The sequence below is a fragment of the Capsaspora owczarzaki genome (genome assembly GCF_000151315.2).
Source record: "Capsaspora owczarzaki ATCC 30864 unplaced genomic scaffold supercont2.5, whole genome shotgun sequence".
NCBI lineage: Eukaryota > Filasterea > Ministeriida > Capsasporidae > Capsaspora > Capsaspora owczarzaki.
Genome location: NW_011887296.1, coordinates 1539606 through 1560782, shown reverse-complemented (window position 1 = coordinate 1560782; position 21177 = coordinate 1539606). Strand labels below are relative to the sequence as shown.

General features: G+C 55.6%; 5 protein-coding genes across 5 annotated transcripts; 2 read left to right on the top strand and 3 right to left on the bottom strand.

Annotated features, from left to right (window-relative positions):
• Positions 1 to 85: 85 nt before the first annotated feature.
• CAOG_03906 (hypothetical protein) lies at positions 86 to 4178 on the bottom strand. The gene is made up of 9 exons (XM_004363577.2): positions 3799 to 4178; positions 3228 to 3356; positions 2885 to 3080; positions 2505 to 2804; positions 2039 to 2384; positions 1200 to 1905; positions 668 to 1083; positions 396 to 497; positions 86 to 319 (listed from the first exon to the last, which is right to left on the bottom strand). The coding sequence occupies exons 1-9, from the start codon at positions 4127 to 4129 to the stop codon at positions 173 to 175; spliced, it is 2673 nt and encodes an 890-aa protein (XP_004363634.2). The 5' UTR covers positions 4130 to 4178; the 3' UTR covers positions 86 to 172.
• Positions 4179 to 4360: 182 nt separating this feature from the next.
• CAOG_03905 (chromodomain-helicase-DNA-binding protein 7) lies at positions 4361 to 13838 on the bottom strand. The gene is made up of 2 exons (XM_004363576.2): positions 13655 to 13838; positions 4361 to 12434 (listed from the first exon to the last, which is right to left on the bottom strand). Exons 1-2 carry the CDS (start codon positions 13814 to 13816, stop codon positions 4587 to 4589), a joined length of 8010 nt encoding a protein of 2669 aa, XP_004363633.1. The 5' UTR covers positions 13817 to 13838; the 3' UTR covers positions 4361 to 4586.
• Positions 13839 to 14137: 299 nt separating this feature from the next.
• On the top strand, positions 14138 to 17496 carry CAOG_03904 (hypothetical protein). The gene is made up of 3 exons (XM_004363575.2): positions 14138 to 14432; positions 14653 to 14732; positions 14809 to 17496. The coding sequence occupies exons 1-3, from the start codon at positions 14175 to 14177 to the stop codon at positions 17402 to 17404; spliced, it is 2934 nt and encodes a 977-aa protein (XP_004363632.1). The 5' UTR covers positions 14138 to 14174; the 3' UTR covers positions 17405 to 17496.
• CAOG_03903 (histidine triad protein) lies at positions 17480 to 18944 on the bottom strand. Its single transcript, XM_004363574.2, has 5 exons — positions 18488 to 18944; positions 18167 to 18180; positions 17907 to 17997; positions 17697 to 17793; positions 17480 to 17625 (listed from the first exon to the last, which is right to left on the bottom strand). Exons 1-5 carry the CDS (start codon positions 18827 to 18829, stop codon positions 17552 to 17554), a joined length of 618 nt encoding a protein of 205 aa, XP_004363631.2. The 5' UTR covers positions 18830 to 18944; the 3' UTR covers positions 17480 to 17551.
• Positions 18945 to 19056: 112 nt separating this feature from the next.
• On the top strand, positions 19057 to 21172 carry CAOG_03902 (hypothetical protein). Its single transcript, XM_004363573.2, has 3 exons — positions 19057 to 19748; positions 19944 to 20515; positions 20643 to 21172. The coding sequence occupies exons 1-3, from the start codon at positions 19133 to 19135 to the stop codon at positions 21057 to 21059; spliced, it is 1605 nt and encodes a 534-aa protein (XP_004363630.1). The 5' UTR covers positions 19057 to 19132; the 3' UTR covers positions 21060 to 21172.
• Positions 21173 to 21177: the final 5 nt, after the last annotated feature.

Sequence of the window (21177 nt, the reverse complement as noted above, 5' to 3'; positions counted from 1 at the left end):
TTCATCCACGTCCATCATCATCATCAGTTTTTTTGGTTTTGCTTCCAACAACACGAGTCGCTGCGATAAATGACCATCAGAAAGTCCAAAAAAAAAAGTGTTGTTGATACAATGTGAAAAAACAAGAAAAAGCAGTCCAAAGATACTCATGAAACGCCAAAAGCTTCCTCGATTACACTCGAGTATACTCGGCGTCGAAAGCAGACATGTACTTTGTCACAAACAGCTTGGCGCGCTTGGTCACTGCCTCGTCCAAAACAAGGCTGGCCTCGTTATCAGTGAGCTTCTTTCGTTCCTTTTCAATAATAAGCTTGACAAGCTGTTTTGGTTGAGGAAACACAGTGAGTGGTTGAGTCACATTGTTTTTGAACAGATCCGTCCACACAATCCGTTACCTTGCCAGCAAGATGCTTAAAGTCCTCCTTGGAGGTAATCCTGCCTTGTGTGCAGGCTGGCTTGAAATACGGCGACAAGGCCTGAGTGATGATTGGAGCCAGCTGAACAAGGCCTGAGTGATGATTGGAGCCAGCTGAACGAGCAAAAAAAAAAAAAAAAAAAAAGAAAAAAAAAAAAAAAGAAAACCCCAACGCCACACGCATGTTAGCGCCAATACTTGGCGGGAATTCTTGCAGGTGCAGTTCAACCTCCCATCCACGATCGACCATACCTTCTTCTTAAACTCACGGGTCTTGGAAACACGGTGCGAGCCATCGCCTGTCTCTTGGTCAGAGTCCGCATCGTCGTCCTGCTGGCCGTTTGATTCAGATGGTCGGGTCGATGCTGGCGCGTCTGCTGGTTGTGCAGAAGCGCTTGAAGTTGCTTCGGCAGTCGCTGGCATGCCGCCTTGCATGGCAGAGTAGGCAGCATACATCATCATTTGCTGCATCTGTGCCTGGAGCTGGGACTGCACTTGAGCAACATCCATACCGTACGCTTGCGCGAGCTGCGTCGCGTAGGCATCCATTCCTTGGGGCATGGCGAATGGCATCGCTCCCAGCTGCGCTTGGGAGCTCGAGTCGGTCGCTGCCTTTTTGGAATCCCGGTCTGCGCCGCCATCCACCTGGGAGTAGTCGCGCTTGGAATCTGCATCATACAGCATGCACGAAATTTAGCGAGAAGCCAGACCACGACCAAGCAATCGAAAGATCAACGAAACGAAACGAAACGAAACGAAACGAAACGAAACCAAATAAACTCACTTCGCCGATTATCGAACGTGTCACGATCTCCGCGATAGTCTCGGTCACGATCGCGGTCGCGGTAGTCTCGATCACGGTCGCGGTCTCGGTAGTCGCGGTCGCGATCACGGTCTCGCTCGCGGTCACGGTCACGGTCGCGGTCTCGGTCTCGGTCTCGGTCTTGGTAATCCCGGTCCCGTTCGCGATCCCGGCTCCAATCGCGGTCCCGATCACTGGACGTTCCTCGGTCGTCGCGAGCACCGCTCCACTCGCGCTCCCGCTCACGGACAGGCGGCTGAGGCGTTGACCTTGGGCGACGATCCATGGACGACGCGGGCAATAGTGGTGGCACGGTGCCTGGTGTCAAAGGCGCAGGCGTGGTGGCGTGGGAAGAGCCACCGCTGGGACCGGAGGGCGTTGCTGGTGGTGACGGAAGCTTCCGCTTGGGAATCTTGTACTCCACAGGCAGCTTTTGCCATTCTGCAAGCAAGGACTCTGCGGCCGTCCGGACCTCCTCTTGCTCGTGCTGGAGCAGCGGTTCGACATGCTTTGAAATTTTGGCATTGTCGATGGGGTTTCGCGTCTTTAACGGCAAACACTGCAACGTTCTGAGCAGCTCCAAGAGTGGCTCGGTCGATGTTGCGTGAATATCAACGAGCCACAATCGCAACTGCTGCAATCCAAAGTGCGCCACAAAGGAGGCTAAGATGGACTTGTCCTTGGTTTTCTGTCGTTCGGGGAGGGGGGGGGGAAGATTCAGCAAACGGTGAGCAACAAGCGGAGCAAGCGGAACAACAAAAAAAAATCACTTCCCCCCCCCTCCCACAACACACAACAAAGGGCAAATGGAGCGCCCTTACTTGCAATGCTCGGAGCATGTGTAATCGCTTTTCGTCCTCATTCACTTGCAGCATGAGCCGCGAAAAATCAAGCTCCTTGGCCAATCCACCTTCGACATCCAGGGTTTCGTTGAGATCGTCCAGGAATGAGTTAAACTCCTTGCGCTTGGCCTTGCTCGGCTTTTTTCGAGAAGGCGTCGAGGCGGAGGAGGTGTCCATGGCCGCATCGTCAGAGTCGTCTTCGTCCTCTTCCTCTTCGTCCGCGGCTTGCGCTTGAGCGGCAGCATCAGAGTCCTTTGATTGCTTTTTGCCGCCAATAATTCCCTTGCAAGATGGTGCCCCACAGTAGCACGCCTGCCCTTCATCACTGTCTCCATAGGAATGCGGGTTGCGATAATTAGCGCAAAGGATGAGTTCACCAACACAAACAACAGACAAAGAGCCACACCAAAAACAAAACCCGACAAATCACAGCGTCGCTTCTTACCTGAATCGCTCAAATTTGTAATCAAAGGTGATCTCAGTCCCCGCCTTAATCGCCTTCTTGGCAAAGATGCCGACGCGAATCCGTCGATCAACAACCCACTTTTGCGTCTCGCAGTTGGGTTCGCAGCTGTGGTTGATAAAGCGCGAGATGCTGCCGCGCACGGTCGCATCGATGACTTCGTCGGAGGAGAGTGTCATAAAGTAAAAGTGGTCGTATTGTCGTTCGTGGTAGCTTTTCGTGCGCTTTTTGAACTCGCGATTGTGCACCACATCGCCCACGTATTCTATTAGAAACTGGCCACTGTTTGAGAGGGAAGAAGAACAGAGAGGCGAGATGAGCATTCTTGTCGTCTTTCGCTTCGAGGGCTCGGTTGGACTTACGGAGCGAGATCTTCCAGCACCATCAAGCCGTTGCCTTTCTTCTCGGTGCGGAACACTTCCATGGCAGGATATTGCCGGTTTTGGAACCGTTGGTTGGTGCAGTAAGTTCCACACGGGCAGCGTTTAGGGCTGCACTCGGCCATCAGCATTCGATTCAGACAGTTTTTGCCACAAGCAGTTGCCGGGTCGTCCGTCGCTACGCAACGCGATCAGAATGTGATGGATTGCCAAGCAAGAAAGTTTTCGAGTAGAAAGGGCCAAGGCAGTGAGCGGTGTGAAGCGAGAGAGAGCGCGCGCGAGAGAGAGAGAGAGGGAAGGAGGAAAAGCAAAATCGGTGTTTTACCTGGATCAAACGAGCATTCACATTCAAACTTGAACTTTGGGTCTTTCTTTGCCGACAGGTTGATGTATTCGCTGTGCGTGATGACTTGGAACGGCTTGTCTCTTGGCTCGTGGCCAACCGCAAACGTATCTGTCCAAAAGAAAACAAACAAAAAAAAAAAAAAAACGAAAAAAGTAATAGTCAGCACAAAAGCACTGTGCAAACACAACAGAGCAAGCAATCTGATTGAACAAAGCGTTTCCCAAGCCACAAAAAAAGGCATCGACCACAAACAAAAAAAATGCTCAGATTGAATCCATTTCTCAGAGCTTGCTTGTTTTTCTTCTTTTTCATTCTCCTCGCTCCAGTGATCGAAGCAAGTCGCTTGTTTGTTTTGTATTGTTCTTTCGATCTCCATTGTCGTGTGAATCCTGACGTGCTGCAGACCAAAGCAACAAAGTACCCTTCTTCATTGCTTTGACGAAGAATAAGTCAAAATTTGACAGATTTCGTTTTTTTTTTTTGGATTTTTTGATTTTTTTTTTCTTTTTGGCTGGAAACTTGTAATGCAAAAAAGCAAAAAAACGCTTGCCTCCGGCCTTGTTCTGGTGCGTCTTGAGTCCCCACTGGACCTTTGTGCCTGACTGAACAGCAGCAGCAGCAGCAGCAGCACTGGATCCTGATTGCCCCGCAGCAGTGGAAGCAGCGGCTCCAGCAGCAGCAGTGGTGGCGTCTGCGATCTGCATTGGCTCGCTGGCTGGCTCTGACGCGCTGCTGCTGCTGGTGTTCGTGCTGGCGTCGCTGGCGTCGCTGGTGGATGGCGGCTCCGTGGACATTGGCGTGGAAGTGGACGGCGCAACAGCGGTCGAGGCCGAGGTCGAGGTCGAGGTCGACGATGAGGGCGGTTCGACGTCCATCATCATGGCGCGGACGTGCTCGGCTTCGAACAAAAGCTAGAAAAAAAAAAAAAAAGGAAAAAAAAAAAAAAAAAAAGAAACGGAAAAAAAGAGTGGCGCTCAACCAAAATGAATTAGACAACAAAAGAGAGCAAAATCATCAACAACAACACCTGAGGCTGGGAACAGATGAGAGCGATGTGAGAGTGAACAATGAAAACGGGAGGAGGAGGAGAATTGCCGTGTCAATGAGAATTAGGGTGTTTTTTTTTATCAAGTTTTAGAAAAAGCAACGTTACAAACAAACAAACAATCACACAATCACACAAACACACACATTCAGAAGAGTCATCAATCACATACAGGTACACATGCAAAAAAGACAGAATCAGAAAGAGACATACAAATACAAATGCAAAAAAAAAACAAACCACAGCCAAAATTGGAAGAAGCGAAAAAATCCAGCCAACCAACAGCAGCGAGCTTAGGCTTCGTCGTCTTCAGCATCATCGTCGTCGTCTTCGGCTTCATCGTCAACGTCATCGTCGTCTTCGTTCTCGGAGCCCTCCTCGCCTTCGTCTTCGTCTGCGTCTTCTTCTTCTTCTTCCGCTTCATCGTCGTCGGCCTCTTCGGCGTCATTCGCAGCGTCCTCATCCAGACGCGCGCGCTTGGCATCACCGCTGGGAGACTCGTCGTCTTCGGCTGGGCGCTTGAGTCCCTGAGCCGCAGCAGCGTTTCGACTGGCCTCGAGCGCGGCAAAGTACGAGGTGCAGTATTGTGCGTTGGGAAGCTGCTGAATGGCTTCGCGAACGTTGGTCAGAGTCAGGCCAAAGTACGACGTCCCGCTGATGGAAGCCGAAGCTCGCTTTGACTCGCTGATGCGCATCACGGCACCGACAATGTTCGACCAAGCAGTCGAGGCGTGCTTGAAGGCAAAGCCAGACTCGGGGCTCTCAAGCGGAGTCACGCGGAAGATTGGCTGGTCGCCTTCGCCAATCTCCAGGCCGTCCAGAATTTCGCTCTCGTACGTCCACTTGACGGAAGGATCGACCATGGACGGATACTTGCGCAAGGTCTTGAATCCGATCGGATAAATGTGCTTGGAGCTCCAGAAAGCAGGACGGTCGTGGGCAATCCTGCCCAACGATACAATCGTGACATTGTTTGTCACGAACGGCAAGATAAAGTTGCCATCGGCATCACGAGGAATGGTCTTGGTCGGCTTCTGGCGCGCGGCCGCCGAGGCAGCGCCACCACTCGCAGGGTCGCGTGGGGCTCGCGCATTTGCCCTGCGCTTGCCGTTGTGTGCGGCAAGTAGCCGTTGCTTTCGTACGACCAAATCCTCACCCAAATCGCCGCTGCTTGTAAACATGTCGATGGAAAGCACAAGACCCTGGTTGAGCGCGTCGAACGGCACCTGCGTCAAATTGTTGTACTGCGCAGGCACCACAATGCTGGCATCATCGTCGGCGGACGACGTGCCGCCTTGGGTTGCGGCATCACTGGAGCCGTTGGCGTTGGCGCGCTTGATCGTCAGGCGCAAGCCCGACGACGCCTGAGACGTGCTCGCCAAAACCGCCGCCGTGCTCGACTGCTGGCGAATAGCTCGCACCACAGCGCGGCAAACGCGCTCAACCACGCGGGCCAAAGCCACGTCGCGAGCAGGGAACTGCACCACGCGCAGCAAGTCTTGCGTAACGGGCGTGCCATCAATCGTGACACGCTCGTCATCGTTGGAAGACGTCACCAGGGCAGCCACATTCACGGGCGCAGCGGGGGTCACGGGCGTGTGAGCCGCAGGAGCAGTCGCCGCCGCCGCCGCGTCCGAGGTTGTAGCAGCAGCATCAGCAGACGTAGCAGTGTCCGTTTCAGCGCTGGGAGCAGACGCAGGCGCAGACGCTTCCGATGCGGCACTCGTGGACGTGTCCATAGGAGCAGAAGTCACAGAGCTCACAGGGAGAGCAGCCACCTTGGTCAGACCGGAGAGTGCAGACGTGGCTGCAGCAGCGACTGCCGCAGCATGCTCTTCTTGCTTGGTTGCGGCAGCTGCGAGCGCATCGGCGAATCGAGTGCGAATCACTTCCAAAAAGCCGAGCTCGGGGTCGGCAACAATCTTGGCGGTGCGATACACGCCGTGCTTGGCGACACCCACAAGCAGATCGCGCGTCAAGTGCTCCGTCCACCACTCGGGGAATTGCTTGGACAGCTGCTGACTCATGCTGCGGAAGCGCGCTTCGAGGTTGGGCAAGCGCAAAATTTGCAAGCGAAGCAAATCAAACAGGGCAATTCGCTCGAGCGTTCGCGTGGCCTTCTCTTCCGACAAGACCTCCTTGTCCTTGGCACGGAAGCCTTCCAAAAAGGCGGTGGCGGTCGCGGCATCCACGGCAATGCTGGTGTCGGCACCAGCCTTGCTCGCTTGCTCGTGTCCAGCAAGCACAATGACGCAGTGGCACATGAGCAAGTAGTCCTGCAGGTACTCGTCCATCATGGCCTCCGTCTTGCGCCCGAGGTTGGCGTACTCGATAAAGCGCGTCCAGTCGCGGCGCTTGCCATCCGCGGTCGTCTCGAGACCAAAGTGGTTGAGGACCTTGGCAAAGTCCGTCTCTTCGCGCTTGGTCCAGCGGGACTGTGCCTCGTGCTTTTTCTGAGCAATGGCATCTTGGCGTTCTTGCCGGTCGGTCACCTTCTTTTCGTCACGCAACTTGCGGTTGTTGTTGTCCTGGATGGCCTGGCAAATGCGGCGGTAGCGCAGCTGCAAGTCGGCAATGCTCGGCCAAAGCGGGAGCTGCGATCCACCCTCAAATGCATTGTTCTGAGCGCCACCATCAGCAGCATCAGCAGCAGCAGCAGCAGCAGCGTCAGTAGAAGGAGCAGCCGCATCGGCATCGGCAGCAGCAGACGTGTCCATTGGAGCGGCTCCATCGTCCTCGGTCTTGACCTCGTTCTTGACACTGGTGGAAGAAGCAGCAGACTTGACTGGCGCGTCGGTGGCCATTGGAGTAGCTTGCTCCTCCTCCTCACCACTACCAGCTTCAGTCTTCACTACTGCGGGGGGCTTGTCATCCGTCTCCATGGGCTTGGACTCGCCCTCGCTCTCGCCACCGTCTTCTGCAGCGGCGCCAGACAGACCGCCGCCATTCTTGTTCAGACTAGCGAGCGTGTCGCCTGCCAGCTTGCTGGCAATCGCATCGCGGTCGGAGGCACTGAGCTTGCGGAAGCGACCCTTGAAGGACAGCATGTCGTCTTCACGAATTTGGTCCATGTTCGTCCAGCCGTGCTTGTACACGCCCATCAGCAACGACTTGTCGTCCAGCGCGGTCCAAGTGGGACTGGGCAGCTTGACGCTGGTGCCAACATCCGGGACCTGGAGCGAGCACTCGTGCACAGACTTTTCCAAAATGCAAATTTCGCGCGACAGCTCGGCGCCAATCACCGTCTCGTTGAAGAACTGCAGGGACGACAGGGTTGTGATGAGCCGCGTGGCGCGCTTCTCGAGGTGCTTGCGGAAAATCTCGTCCTTGACGACGCCGCTCTTGATGAGGTCCTCGCCTGCGCGTGTCACCTTGGCCACGCCAAGAGGATCGACGGACGCGGTCAGGCGGTCGGCCAGCATCTTCATCTTTTCCTCCTCCTTGTCGTCCTTTTTGGGGGCATCCACGCAAATGCGCAGCACGGCCTTGGCCATGTTGAACGCGGCGTCGGGCGTCAGACCTGGGAAGCTGGTCATGCTCGACACGGCACGCCAGCGATGCCAGCCAAACGACATGAGCGCGCGCTCAAACTTGAAGCTGAGCTGGCGCGTCCACTTGGCCTCCTTGGGCAAGCCCTGGCCCTTTGGTCGGGTACCGCCGGGGTTGTGACGCGTGGGAGCAGCGTCCGGGTCGTCGTCATCATCATCGCGACCGCGCCCGCCATCAAACTCGTCGTCCGAGCCAGATCCGCCAAGCTTTTGTCCAAAGCGCGCCGTTTGGCGACGCTGACGTGGACCGGCGCCAGCGAGCGCAGCGAGAGCAGCATCTTCGCCAGTCGTACCCGACTTGGTGCTCTTGGCCGTGCCGGCCACGTTGGCCTTCTTGGCCCACTTTTCCCAAAAGTCGGGATCTTCAATGTCCAGGTTTTCGCCTTGAACAGAGACAAAGCTGGCCTTGGCGAAAGACGAGTTCTTGACCTCTTGGTCATCCTGCCGAACGACCTGGGCGCGGCGAGACAGAATCTGATCAATGTCTTCGTCGCAGAAGGACGCGCCAGCACTCTCGTCGTCCAGAAGCGCGCCATAGGCGCCCTTCTTGAGCAAATCCTCGAGCTCTTGCTTGGAGAAGGTGGGCTTGTCCGAGCTCTGGATGTTCTGCAGGACAGCCTGATCAAGACCCAGCTTCATCGAAGCCTTGTCGAACATTTCGCGCTCGTACGAGTTGCGCGTGAGCAAGCGATAAATCTTGACCGACTTGGTCTGACCAATACGATGGCAGCGCGCCTGCGCCTGCAGATCGTTTTGCGGGTTCCAGTCGGAGTCGTAAATGATGACCGTGTCTGCAGCCGTCAAGTTGATGCCGACACCGCCGGCGCGGGTGCAGAGCAAAAAGACGAACGAATCGGATCCCGGCTTGGAGAAGCGATCAATGGCGGCCTGGCGGGCCTCGCCACGGATGCCACCATCGATGCGCTCAAACTTGTATTGCATGGCGGTCAGGTAGTCTTGCAAAATGTCCAGGCATCGGACCATTTGCGAAAAGATCAAAACCTTGTGGCCATTCTCGCGAAGACGCTTGAGCAGCTTGTCAATCAGCACAAGCTTGCCCGAGGCCTGGATGAGCGTCAAGAGCAGCGTGGCGGGGGACGTGGAGTAAAAGTTTGGGCCGTAAATTTCGCCGAGAATCTTCTCCTCGGCGCCGCCAATGAGGTACGGGTGGTTGCAGCACTTGCGCAGCTCCATGACAATGTTCATCAAGCTGGGCATGTCGTTCTTGTTGCAGCCTTTCGCGAGGAACTCAAAGTTGCGGCCAAGAATGGCTTGGTAGTACTTTTTCTGGATGGGCGTCAGCTCGACCTCAATGATGGTCTCCTCCTTGGGCGCAATGGACTTTTCGACATCGCCCTTGAGACGACGCAGCATGATGGGGCGCAGCAACCCTTGCAAGGCCAGCACTTGCTGCTCCGTCTTCAGATCGCCAAACTGCTCCAAGAACATCTTCTTGGACGAGTAGTCTTGTGGCGACAAAAAGTTGAGCAGCGACCACAGCTCCTCGACGTGGTTTTGCAAGGGCGTGCCAGTCAGCAGGACCGAGTGGTTGATGGTGAAGGCACGAAGCGTCTCGCTCAGGCGCGCCTTGGCGTTCTTCATGCGATGTGCCTCGTCGATAATGACGCACTTCCACGGAATTCGGCCAAGATCGTCCACGCCTTGGAGCGTCGACTCGTACGTTGTCAAGATGGCATCAAACGAGAGATGCTGCACCAGCTTGGCCTTGCCCATGCCGGCCTTGTCGCGGTCAAACATTTCAAACTCGGAAATGACACGACGCGCGAGCGGCTTGCCGTGGTAGACAATCACGTTCAAGTCCGTCCACTCGGCAAACTCGCGCTGCCAGTTGGGGAGTGTCGACAGAGGAGCAATCACAAGGAATGGGCCAGAGCCAGTGGCATTCTTGAGCGACTTGAGGAAGGTGATGGACTGGACGGTCTTGCCCAAGCCCATTTCGTCGGCAAGAATGCACGACCGGCATTGCGAGTAGCAAAAGCGGAGCCAGTTGACACCCTCGTACTGGTAGGAGCGCAACGTGTTGCCGTTCTCGAACGTCACCTTGGCGTCGAGCAGCTTGAGATCCACCGCAGTGCGCTGGAACATGACGTTGCAGTCCGCAGTGTACTTGAAGCGCTTCTGGAAGCGGATAATGTCTTGGATGGGGACGGTTGCCGCGGGCTCCCAGGTGGACTCGTCGTAGCCGAGACCGCGCCACTTGACCAGCACGAACGGGTGCTCCTTGGACTCTTGGTCGTACAGCTTGATGAGGTCGATGACGCGATCGACTTCGAGGTAGTCTTGGTTGAATGCCTCGTCGGGGTCGATGGGAATGTACTTTGTTTGGAAGCGCTGGAACATGGTCTTGAGGCGCATCTCGCCGGTCGCGAACGCGTCCTCAGTGACCCACTTGGCGTGACGGTATGACCTGCCCTTGTACTTGACCAGGTACTCGAGCACCATGGTCTTGGCACCGGAGCGCTGGGCAGCCGCAGCCGCAGCCACCTCGCGATCGTGCTCGGCTTTGATTTCCGCGCCGCCGCGAGCATGGGTGAGCAGGGCGTGGGTCGACGAGGAGTGGTAGGCAGTGTCAGAGGTGACGGAATGATCCACGTCCTTGCCAAGAGGCACCTCTCGGCGACACATGATCTTTTCAATGACCCACTCTGGGTTGGTGGCTTGGGTGGGTCGGAAGGCCGCCATTTCATCGCCGCGCGATGCCTTGCCGTCGTCGTCCGAATCGTACTCGGCGTACTCGTCGTTGGCTTCGTCGTAGCGCACAGTGCGGGTCTGGCGACCAGAGGATGTGAAGGCGGGCGCGCTGTCGCCGCCGTGTTTTCGGCGACGCGCGGCAATGCCGCCGCTGTTGTTCAGCTCGAGCTCCTCTTCGTCGGACATGACATCGGCCTCCTCCTCTTCTTCCTCGTCGTCATCATCGTCGCGCGGCTTGCGCGGCCGGCCGCGGCCTCGGCCACGACCTGGACGACCGTTCGGGACAAAGTCGCCTTCGTCGGATTCGTCCGAATCCATGTCGCGCCCACGACCTCGCCCGCGACCACGCCCTCGGCCACGTCCCGGAGTTTTCGGCGAGCCAGAGCCGCGTCCACGGCCGCGGCCACTGGGGCTGCCATTACTGCCAGAGTCCATCACGCCAGCACCAGGAATGCCGCCAAAAGTTGCAGCAGCAGCCTTCGGGGGATAGCCTGCTTGTTGCATCATCTGTTGCTGCATTTGCTGCTGCACGGCCAGGGTTTGCTGCTGAATACGCTGCTGCGGCGTCAAGTTCATTGCTCCAGCCTGCGGTTGTTGCTGTTGCTGGAGATGGCGCTGCAAGGCGAGTGCTTGTTGCTGGATTTGCGACTGATTGACAGCCGTTCCCGGTTGCATTTGTGCGTTCATCTGCTTGACCATGTCGATCATGGCCAGCGACGGGACTTGTTGCTGTTGCTGTTGTGGCTGTTGCTGCGCTTGTTGTTGTTGCGCTTGTTGCTGCAGCTTTTGTTGCAACAGCAGTTGTTGCTGCTGCTGTTGTTGTTGCTTTTGTAAAGCCAACTGCTGCTGCAAAAGGAGGTTTTGCTGTTGCTGTTGCTGTTGCTGTTGTTGCTGTTGCTGTTGCTGTTGTTGTTGCTGCTGCTGTTGTTGTTGCTGTTGTTGTTGCAGCTGCTGTTGCAAAAGCAATTGCTGTTGCTGCTTTTGCTGCGCGAGCGCTTGCAAAGCCAGCTGCTGTTGTTGCTGTTGCTGCTGCTGTTGTTGCTGCTGCTGCTGAAGCTGTTGTTGCTGAAGCTGCTGCATTTGTGGTTGAGACGCAACTTGAGGCGTGCCACCGCTCATCAGCAATTTGAGCTGTGCTTGCAGCTGCGCAGGGTTGGATGCCGCGGCAGCGGCTTGCGTCAGCTGTTGCTGCTGTTGCTGCTGCGAAATCTGCTGTTGTTGCTGGATTTGTGCACGGAGCGCCAAGAGTTGTTGCTGTTGCTGTTGTTGCTGCTGCTGGGCGGCGGTGGCAGACTGCTGCTTTTGTGCCTCTTGCATGTCGAGCTGGTGCTGTGTCTGCTGCTCGAGGTGCTGCTGGAGCTGCTTCTGGAGTTGCGCGTTGTTTTGCTGCTGGAGGGCGAGCGTCGCGTCAGTCGGGGAGCTCGAATCCTTGCCAGCTAACAGGCCACGAATGGCTTGCGACTGCTGCGAAATGATTTGTCGACTCTGCTCCGTGTCGAGATCAGCGCCCTTAGCACGGCCACTGGCCTTGGACTGCAGCGTCAGGTACTCTGTCTCCAGCGCCGCAATGATGGCAATCTGCAGCTGCTTTGTGCTGGCGTCCGCGTTTCCGCTCTCCATGTCGACCCTTCGGCGACGGATTTCAGCCGCAAGGTAGCGCTTGCGCGCCGCCTCGTTGCGAGCAATGTCCTTCTGCGACTGCTGCATGACGCCGACGGGTGCCTCGGGCACGGGGGCCTGCTGCGCCCGTTGGCTGTCCTTCAAGACGTTCCGGAAGCGGTAGAGCTCCATGCGGTACACGCTCAGAAAGTCGTCCGGCACGGGTCGGCCCAGGTGCGTCTGCAGTGTAAACTTGAAGTCCTCCAGTGATGAATTTCCACTCTGTTGTGAATGACGAGCGTGAGATTGACTTTGCACTCAAAAGTCTCCACAATCGTGATCCTTGTCTTGTCGCGTTGCTTTCTGATTCTGAGGGTTTGTGTGTTTGAGAGTGTTGTGAATGCACAGTGGACGTGCGAAAGGGGTGAAGCCTGTTCAAGTGGACGCAGCTTTTGACCTTCGTTCCTTCCTTCCCTCTCCTGTCATATCTTCTGCAATAGGAGCATTGCAGTGTGCTTGATTTCAAAACCCCCCTTTGACAATCGGGGCGGTCTGGGAACACGGTAGTCACCCCAAACAAAAGCGCGGGAAACGGACAGCGGAGACGACAGCACAAAACCACTGTCAACGACAAACGTCGCCTTCAACCAGGTTTGCAGCTCATTCCGTCGATGCACCTCACTGAATCACTGAATCACTGAAGATGGGACAAGTCAAGCCCTGGAGAAGGAACGAGAGAGACAGAGAGAGACAGAGAGAGGAGGACACCAATCCAGAAAAAAAAAAAAAAAAAAGCGCGATCTCGCCATTGAACGAAGCATTGCGCTTTGGCCAAAGGAAAGGCAAGTCCTCAGCGGGGGACAGTCGCTGGAGGACCAGGCTGCAAGGAGGGGGACGGGTGCATGTGAAACCCAATGCCAGCGACGCTGGTGGGACGAGGTCCCCCTGCCCCTCTCGCTCTACCTCGCCTGACACAATGGAGAAGCAAGCGAACGGAGACAAACAAATGTTTTTTTTTTTTGTTTTTTTTTGGCTGGGTTTTGCATTGGAGAAAAGATTCTGAGATTGGTGCGACGACGCGAACAAGCGGGGGTGGTAAGCAAAAGGGAAGATGGCAAACAAGAGCCAGAGCCAGAGAGAGAGAGAGAGACAGACAGAGAGTGGGAGAGAGAGAGGCAGGCGAGAAAGGGGGGCGAAAACGTGTGGCGGACGTCTTCGTCGTTCGTTTTCCTCGTGGACGAGAAGGGGGAAGGCGGGAAGACCGACAACGCATACAACACAACGAGACACACAGAGCAAGCAGCAGCAGAAGTAGTAGAAACAGGAGCACAAGTGGAAACAGCGGGAGGTCGAACAGACCCCCAAGTGTAACCCCCCTTTGCTGCTTTGCCCTATTGCGCTATTGCGTTGTTTGAAGCAAAGGACAGCAAGAATAGAGCTGGCAATGGAAGAGAACACAAGAGGAAAAAAAAAAAAAAAAAAAAAGCGCGGGAAATCCTCACCACTTGCGCCTTGACTGCCTCCGAGACGGCTGCCATCGACTCCTGGCCGCGCGCCATGGCCGCCATGACGACGGCGCGGAAGAAGACCTTGCAGGGGACGGTCGGCTCGGGCGCAGCGTTTGCAGCCGCGCGGTGGGCGTCCCAGTCAAACACGGGGTCCATTCAAGCTCCAATGGAAAAAATGTAAGAGTGAGCTGTCCCGGAAAGGGGGGGGGGTTTGAACGTTGCTCAGAAACAGAAAAAACCAACAGAAAGTGCAAACAAGTAGACAATGACAGAGATCTGCAGATGCTTTGGTTATTTTTCAAGGAGGGCCTTTTGATCAGAGAATCCGATGCGTTGCGTCCTTGAAGCTCCACTTTCTTTGTTCCTCGATCTCTTCCAACCCTTGCTGTTCTGCTGTCGAGCTTCGTGTCAGACGTGTTCCAATGCTGAGGCAATTCCATTCTGCAATGAATGAATGAAGGCAGTCCTTTTGTTTCTTACCGCTGCTCGCGTTCTTCAAAAAAAAAAAAAAAAAATGTCCGTGTCTGCCGCGTCGCTGCGCCATCGCGCGCCGGCCACAGCAGCAACCAACACCGGACCGTCACTGGGCAATCAGGACGCATCGTCCAAGTCCGATGATCCGCGTGGTGAGAAGGGGAATCGCACGAACGCAGCCGAGCATCATCAGCGGCTTCCCGCCATTGCCGCCGTGTCGCCGTTCCTAGTTCTGGCCATGCTGTTTGTCGTGACGGCCATTGGAGGATGGACGTACACGCGTCTGCCTGAGCCCAAAGTAAGCAGATTCAGACGATGCGTGACGGGAAAGTCCCAAGCCGTCGCAATCCACTTTGCACAATATTCCGACAACCCCATACAATCATACAAGGCTTCACTTCGAAGCATTGTGCAGCTGTACTATATGGTTGTGCAAAAAAAAAAGTCACGTATTGGTCGATTGGATTGGATTTTCGGATTAAAACAAAACAACAAAATGACATTCTTGTGCTGGACAGTCAGCGGCGATTCCAGCAAGCGATTTCTCAGAAGCTCGAGCAAGGCAACATCTGCACGCAATCACGTCGTTTGGAGTTCGGTATGTCGTTTGTTGTTGCAAATATTATGGAGCTTGTATCCCCTGTTTGTTGACCTCGACTCTCTGCTTGCATCAGAACCGTCGGAACACGGGCAAACGAGGAACTCACACCAAAGTACATTCTGGATCAACTTGCAAGCATGAAGGCAACCGCGGATGCCAAGGAGGATTTCCTCGTTGAAATTGAGGTGCAGCGGCCGTCTGGAGTCTTCCCGCTGGCCTTCCTCGGCGGGTTTACCAACGCCTACCAGAACGTGACGAACGTGCTCATGCGGATTTCGTCCAAATCCCGCCCAGCGTCGCGGGACAGCGCCTTCCTCGTGTCGGCGCACTTTGACTCGTCGCTGGGCACGGTGGGCGCTTCGGACGATGCCGTGAGCATTGCGACTGCGATGGAGTTGGCGTCCAATCTCTGCGCGCTGCCGTCCCCGCCGCGCCACAACGCCATCATTTTCATTTTCAACGGCGCAGAAGAGACCATCTTGCAAGCGGCCCATGGCTTTATCACCCAACACCCGTGGGCAAAGACCATCGTCGCGTTCTTGAACATGGAGGCAGCAGGCGCGGGCGGGCGCGAGCTTGTCTTCCAAACTGGACCCAAGAACGCGTGGCTCGCGCGTGCCTATGTCCGCGCCAGCCCATACCCTTACGCCTCGGTCATTGGCCAAGAAATCTTCCAAAGCGGTGTTGTGCCCTCGGACACGGACTTTCGCGTGTATCGCGATTTCGGCAACATTCCCGGCCTGGACATGGCGCGCACCGCGAACGGCTACGTCTACCACACAGCCTTGGATGACGAGGCACATGTCACGGAAGGCTGCATCCAACGTTGCGGCGAGAACGTGTTGGCCACGTTGCTCGACTTGCTGCACTACAACGGGGATGTTGTTGGCGAATCTGCATCCTCGACCACTGTCTCCCCACTGATGGCTGCCATTCAAGCCGAAGCTGACGTTGTGCCGGTATTTTTCGACATTCTTGGCCTCTTTGCGGTCGTCTACTCGCATTCGCTGGGCGTGGCGTTGAACGGAGCGACCGCATTCATTGCCATTGTCTGTCTGGTCTTGTGGAAGCGCTCCGCCAGTGGCCGCCGCTCTGACATCCTGTACAGTGTCGGCACGCATTTCCGAGCACTCGGCATGGCGACTCTGGTCCCCAGCTTGATTGGCGTTGTGCTCGCTTTCGGCCTGGGTTTGCCAATGACCTACTACGGCAGCCCCGCGATGGTGTCTGGCCTGTATGTGGCTCCAGCGCTCGCCACGCTCATTCGGACGCATCTTTCGAGGGGCTCGGCGCGAGGCAAGGTGGTAGGGGCTGCAGAACTCGAGTTGGAGACCTTTATGGGCGCCACCACCATCCACGTCGCCGTGCTGTCCCTGATGACTGCGCTCGGACTGGGCAGCGCCTATCTTCTCTTGTTTTGGGTCGTCTTCCCTGTGGCAGGCCGTCTTGTGGGCGCCATGTTGGTACGCGCGCGCGTCGCCTCCACGTCCTCTGCGCCCCGGCAAGTCTCGGCTGCAGACACGCTGGTTTGGCTGGCCCGTCTGCTCGGCTACTCTTTGGCTGCCCTCGTCTCGTCGCACTTGATTATTGAGCTGTTTGAGTTTTTCATTCCCATCACCGGGCGCAGTGGATCCGTGTTGCCTGGCGACGCCTTTATTGGCGGATTGGCCGGCCTGTTTGTCGGCTGGCTCTCCATCTCCTTGATCAGCGTTGTGCATGGGTTTTCCCACCCTCGCCGCGTGGAGCGGGCCTTGTGGGTTGTGACTGTGGTGGCTGTTGTTGCCGCGTGCACGCTCTGCCACCCGTATCACGAGCAGCACCCCAAGCGCCTCTTTGTCCAGCATGTCCAGCGTCGCATGCACGATGCCACCGGCAGCCTCGTCAGCGAGGATGACAAGCTTTGGTTGATTCCATTCGATGCCACTGGCCTGTATCCGCTGACCCCGTTCCAACCGTCCCTCTTGCACAAACTCACGGGCCATGAGCTGCCCGTGTTGAAGCCCTTCCGCCCCGACAACCCACAGCAACGGCAGGTGCATCGCGACATGTTTGAAGTGGCCGCGCACCAAGTCACCATTCCGCAGAATGTCGACTTTGTCTACGGAGGCCTGCCGTGGTATTTGCCAGTGCGCGAGCTTGTGACCAACACTTTCGCCATCCATGCGGATGTCGTTCGCCAGCGGCTCCTCACCAAGGAGCAAGTGGCTGCCGAAGCCGCCACCAAGAGCGCCACACACCGTTTTCTCGATCACCAGGTGACAGTGAAAGAGAGCAAGGTGGATGAGGCCACTCGTCGGCGCACAGTCTCGTTTCAGGTGACGGGACCCGACCACATGACACTGTATCTCCAAGCAGTCCGCCCATCGACGGCGCCCGAAAGCGCGCTGCCGAGCATCACGGCCTGGTCGTTCCTCAACCAAAGCGTTCCTGTGCATTTTGCCGACAGCGAGGGTTCGTACTTTATCTTCCTGGCCACTGGTTCTCCAGGTCTGACGAGCTGGGATGTGACTGTCGAGCTCAGTGATGCAAGTGCGCAGCTCGCCATTGCCGCAGCCAGCCACTACCTCGAGGAGACGACGGTCGTCGCTGGAGCCATCGTTCGACTCCTTCCCAGCTATGTTGCCGCCATTTCGTGGTATTCCACGTACAGTTCTTTTGTTGTTTCATGAAAAGGGGGTTTTGATTGATTGATTGATTGATGATGACGATGATTTGGAATTGTACTGAACAGTCAATCACAATGAAGGCTTTGAAAAACTCTCATCATCGCAAGCAAGCGCTCATAAACAGGGAGCACACAGAGAGCGCAGAGATATCTAGTTGGCAAACGGAGGCCAGCCGAGCGACTTGCCTCCGATAAGGTGCACGTGCAGGTGGTAGACGCTTTGGCCTGTAGGGAGATGGAGAGTGAAAGTGAGAGGACGAGTTGTAAAAGGGGTGATGGAATCGGAGAAGACTGACCTCCATCGGCGCCATTGTTGATGACAATACGATAGCCGCGAGCGAGTTTCTCCTGCTCGGCGACCTTGCGCGCGACGACGAGAAGGTGGCCAAGAAGCTGTCGTTAAATTTTCGAGCGACGTGAAAAACAAAAAAGGCCTCAGAATCACAACAAACCCACGATAGCCAAAAAGCCACATTGAACGATATTTGCCAGATATTTGCCAGTACCTGCTCATCTTCGTCGGTGGAATCGGCAATGGTGGCAATCGGCTTCTTGGGGATGATGAGAATGTGTGTCGGAGCAGTCGGGCTCACGTCACTATGACGAAATTCCACCGGTTTGTAACGAGAGTGATTGAAAGGTGAGCAGCAGTGGATTTTCGAAACTCTGAGCCAAACTCTGAGGTTTTTTTTTTTTTTTTTTTTTTTTTTTTTTTTTTTTTTTTTTTTTGCTGGGGTTGCATTGCAAACCGGCTTGTTTGGCTTACCGGAAGGCGAGTGCCTGAGTTCGGCGTCAGAATCGAGCGCGTTTCAGGGTTGAGAGAGTAACGAGCGCCGCACGCATGGAAACGCGGGTTGGGTGAGGAAGGCACCCACGGGGGGGCAGCGTAGACCGAACGGAAGCGAGTGAGGAAAGAAGGAATCGAAGGAGGGAAAGTCGAGCAAAGGTACCATTTTGTTAGCGACCGCAGTGAGCAAGCGTATGCAAAATGATGCACTTTTAAACCATTAGAGTTGGTCTTCTCGCTCTCTATCTCTCTCTCTCTCTCTCTCTTTTTCTCTCCGTATCGTCGTCGCTCGTTGTTTACCTGGTCGTCCTCAAACACAATCTGGGCGGGAATCTCCTTGCGAGCAATCTTGCCAAAGATGGTGTCTGCTTGGCGCGGCTGCTGCGCTGCGGCGATCGCTTTGGCCTGCTCGTCCGACATGGTCTTCTTTTGGGCGAATGCTGAGAATGACAGAGAAGCGAATGAGCGGCTGCTGGATTCAGAGAATTCAGCCATTCTATTGGGACCACCACGACCTGCGATCACTGCTTTGGTGGCAGCAGCAGCATTCGATAGAGCTGCGAGGCGACCGTTGCTCTGAGAAGCAAAGGAGCGAAATGCCGGGTAACGGAAAACGCACCGAGAAATGGCCGAAATTGACATGTTTTGATTTTCAGTGCAGTGTCTCAGAAGTTAAGAAGAGGATGATGAAAGTAAGTACAGTAGTATGGATTTAGTTTGGGATTGAGTCGAAGGAAAGCTCAAGTGTCGAGCACGCAGAAAAACAAAGAGTGAAGCACAAGCGGTAACCAAGCGTCGCGTTTGAATAACGAGACACATTCGCAAACGTCTTCTATCAACCATAAGCGAGAGAAGCGCAGTCGTTGTTCAAAAACCCAAAAACACTCGGTTTTCCCGCCAAAAAGTACAAAGCGCGCGCAAAAAGCCAAAATCCCCGAAAAGCAAATGTCGAACGAGAGCTCTTCCGCCGCCGATGGTAGCACCATTACGCCAGTGAATGTTAAATCGGCCGCATCGATCGAGCCGACCACTGCCGCGGGCAGCAACAGCAGCAGCAGCAACAGCGTCGATGGTGGCGCGGGAGTTTCCCGCCAAAACGGCGATTCCTCGTCGCTTGGCGCCGCTTCCTCCTCTTCCTCCTCCTCGTCGTCGTCTTCTGTCGCTGCGGCTTCAGGCTCGAGTTCAAGTCAAGTGGATCTTGATGCGCAGATGGCCGCCGAGATGGCCGATCAGCACGCAACCCCGCAAGAGCTCATTGCCGAGCGAATGCAGCAAGGACGTCGCCAGATGCTCTGCGAAGAGTACCTGCTGGCCGTCGACTGCTTCCAAGAAGCCGTCGAGACAAGCGTCGTTCTCTATGGCGAACTCGCGGACGAGTGCGGCGAGCCATTCTTCCAGTACGGCAGTGCGTTGCTGGCTGCAGCGCGCGCTGAATCGCAAGTCTTTGAGCGTCCCGACAACGCTTCCGCCAGCAAGAACGAGTCAGACGACGACAGTGATGATGACAACGATGAGGACGATGACGATGCCGAAGCCGCAGCCGCCTCCAGCAAGGGCAAAGGTGAGGCTTGATTTTTTGATTTTGGTTTGTTCAGGCTTTTTCCCCGAAGTGGCGCAGTGGGTGCTCGAGCAGCCATTCTATGTCACTGACGAGGAGAGTTGATGGTGGTGGTGGTGGTGGTGGTGGCTGGAGATGGTGGCACAGGTAGTGTCGTGGTTGGCCCCCGATCTAACTCCTAGAGAACTCGATTTACAGGGAAAGCAGCCAACCAAGATCAAGAGAATGATGACGACGGCAACGAGCAGGGACAGGACGACGAAAACGCTCCAGCAGACGATGAAGACGTCGACAATTTGCAGCTGGCGTGGGAAAACTTGGAGTGCGCGCGTGTTATTTTTGCCCGCCAGTCCAGCCTGAAGGCGCGTCTTGCCTTGGCTTCGGTGCATGCGCGCTTGGGCGAGCACAGCGTCGAATCTGAACAGTTTGACCAGGCGTTCACCGACTTTAAAGAGTGCCTTCACATCCGCGAGAGCATTTTGCCAGCTCACGACCGTTCCATTGCCGAACTCCTCTTCACAATGGCGATCGCGTATCAATTGGGCCGCCATTACAATGAATCCGTCGACAGCCTTCAGCGTGCCATGACGGTGATGAACATGCGTTTGCGCTACCTTCGCTCGGGCGAGGCGCTGCGCGATGCCACCGCGCCTACCTTGTCGGCCGCCAACGAAGCGTCCAAGATCATGTCTCCGCTCCCGGCCACACAAGCTGAGATTGACCAAGAGATTAATGACTTGACAGAGTTGATTCCCGACATTCGATCCAAGGTGAGTTGGGGTTTTCAGGTGTTGCTTGGAACCGCTCTTTTGTTTGTTGTTCTTTTGTTGTGTTTTTTTTGTTGTGCGTTTACTGAGTTTTATCATGAATCTGGTTTCGTTCTTGTCTTTGGATTAGATTGCCGAAATCAACGAAGAGGGCGAGGCCTTCCGAGCCGGTCAATTTGAAATGATCAAGCATCAACTCGGTGCGACGAGCAGCAGCAGCAGTGCTCCCGCGCCGGTATCTGCCGCTGGCGCTGCTGTGGCAGAGAAGCGCAATCTCGCTGCCAGCCTTGGGTTTGGCACTGCTGAAGATGTTGCGGCCAGCTTGTCCCTCGCAGGTTCTTCAAGCTCTAGTGCCGCTGCTGCGGCCGCTGCTGTTGTCAACACGCTGCAAGTCCGACGAAAGGTTGCCCCTACAGCTGTGTCCAGTGCAAATGTGGCGTCTGGTAGCAGTAGCAGCAGTGCACCTGTCGCCACGCAGAAGCGCCAAAACGAGGATGACGAAGGAGCGGAAGATGCCGGCAACAAGAAGGCACGCCTGGATGCTTGAACGGGGTTTTTTTCCTCGCAAGACGTGGAGCCATGTGCCTTTGTTGTTTGTTCTTGCATGGGATTGAGTGCCTTTTGAGTTTTGCCATAAAGGTGCGAATTGGACATTGAAAAGCTCG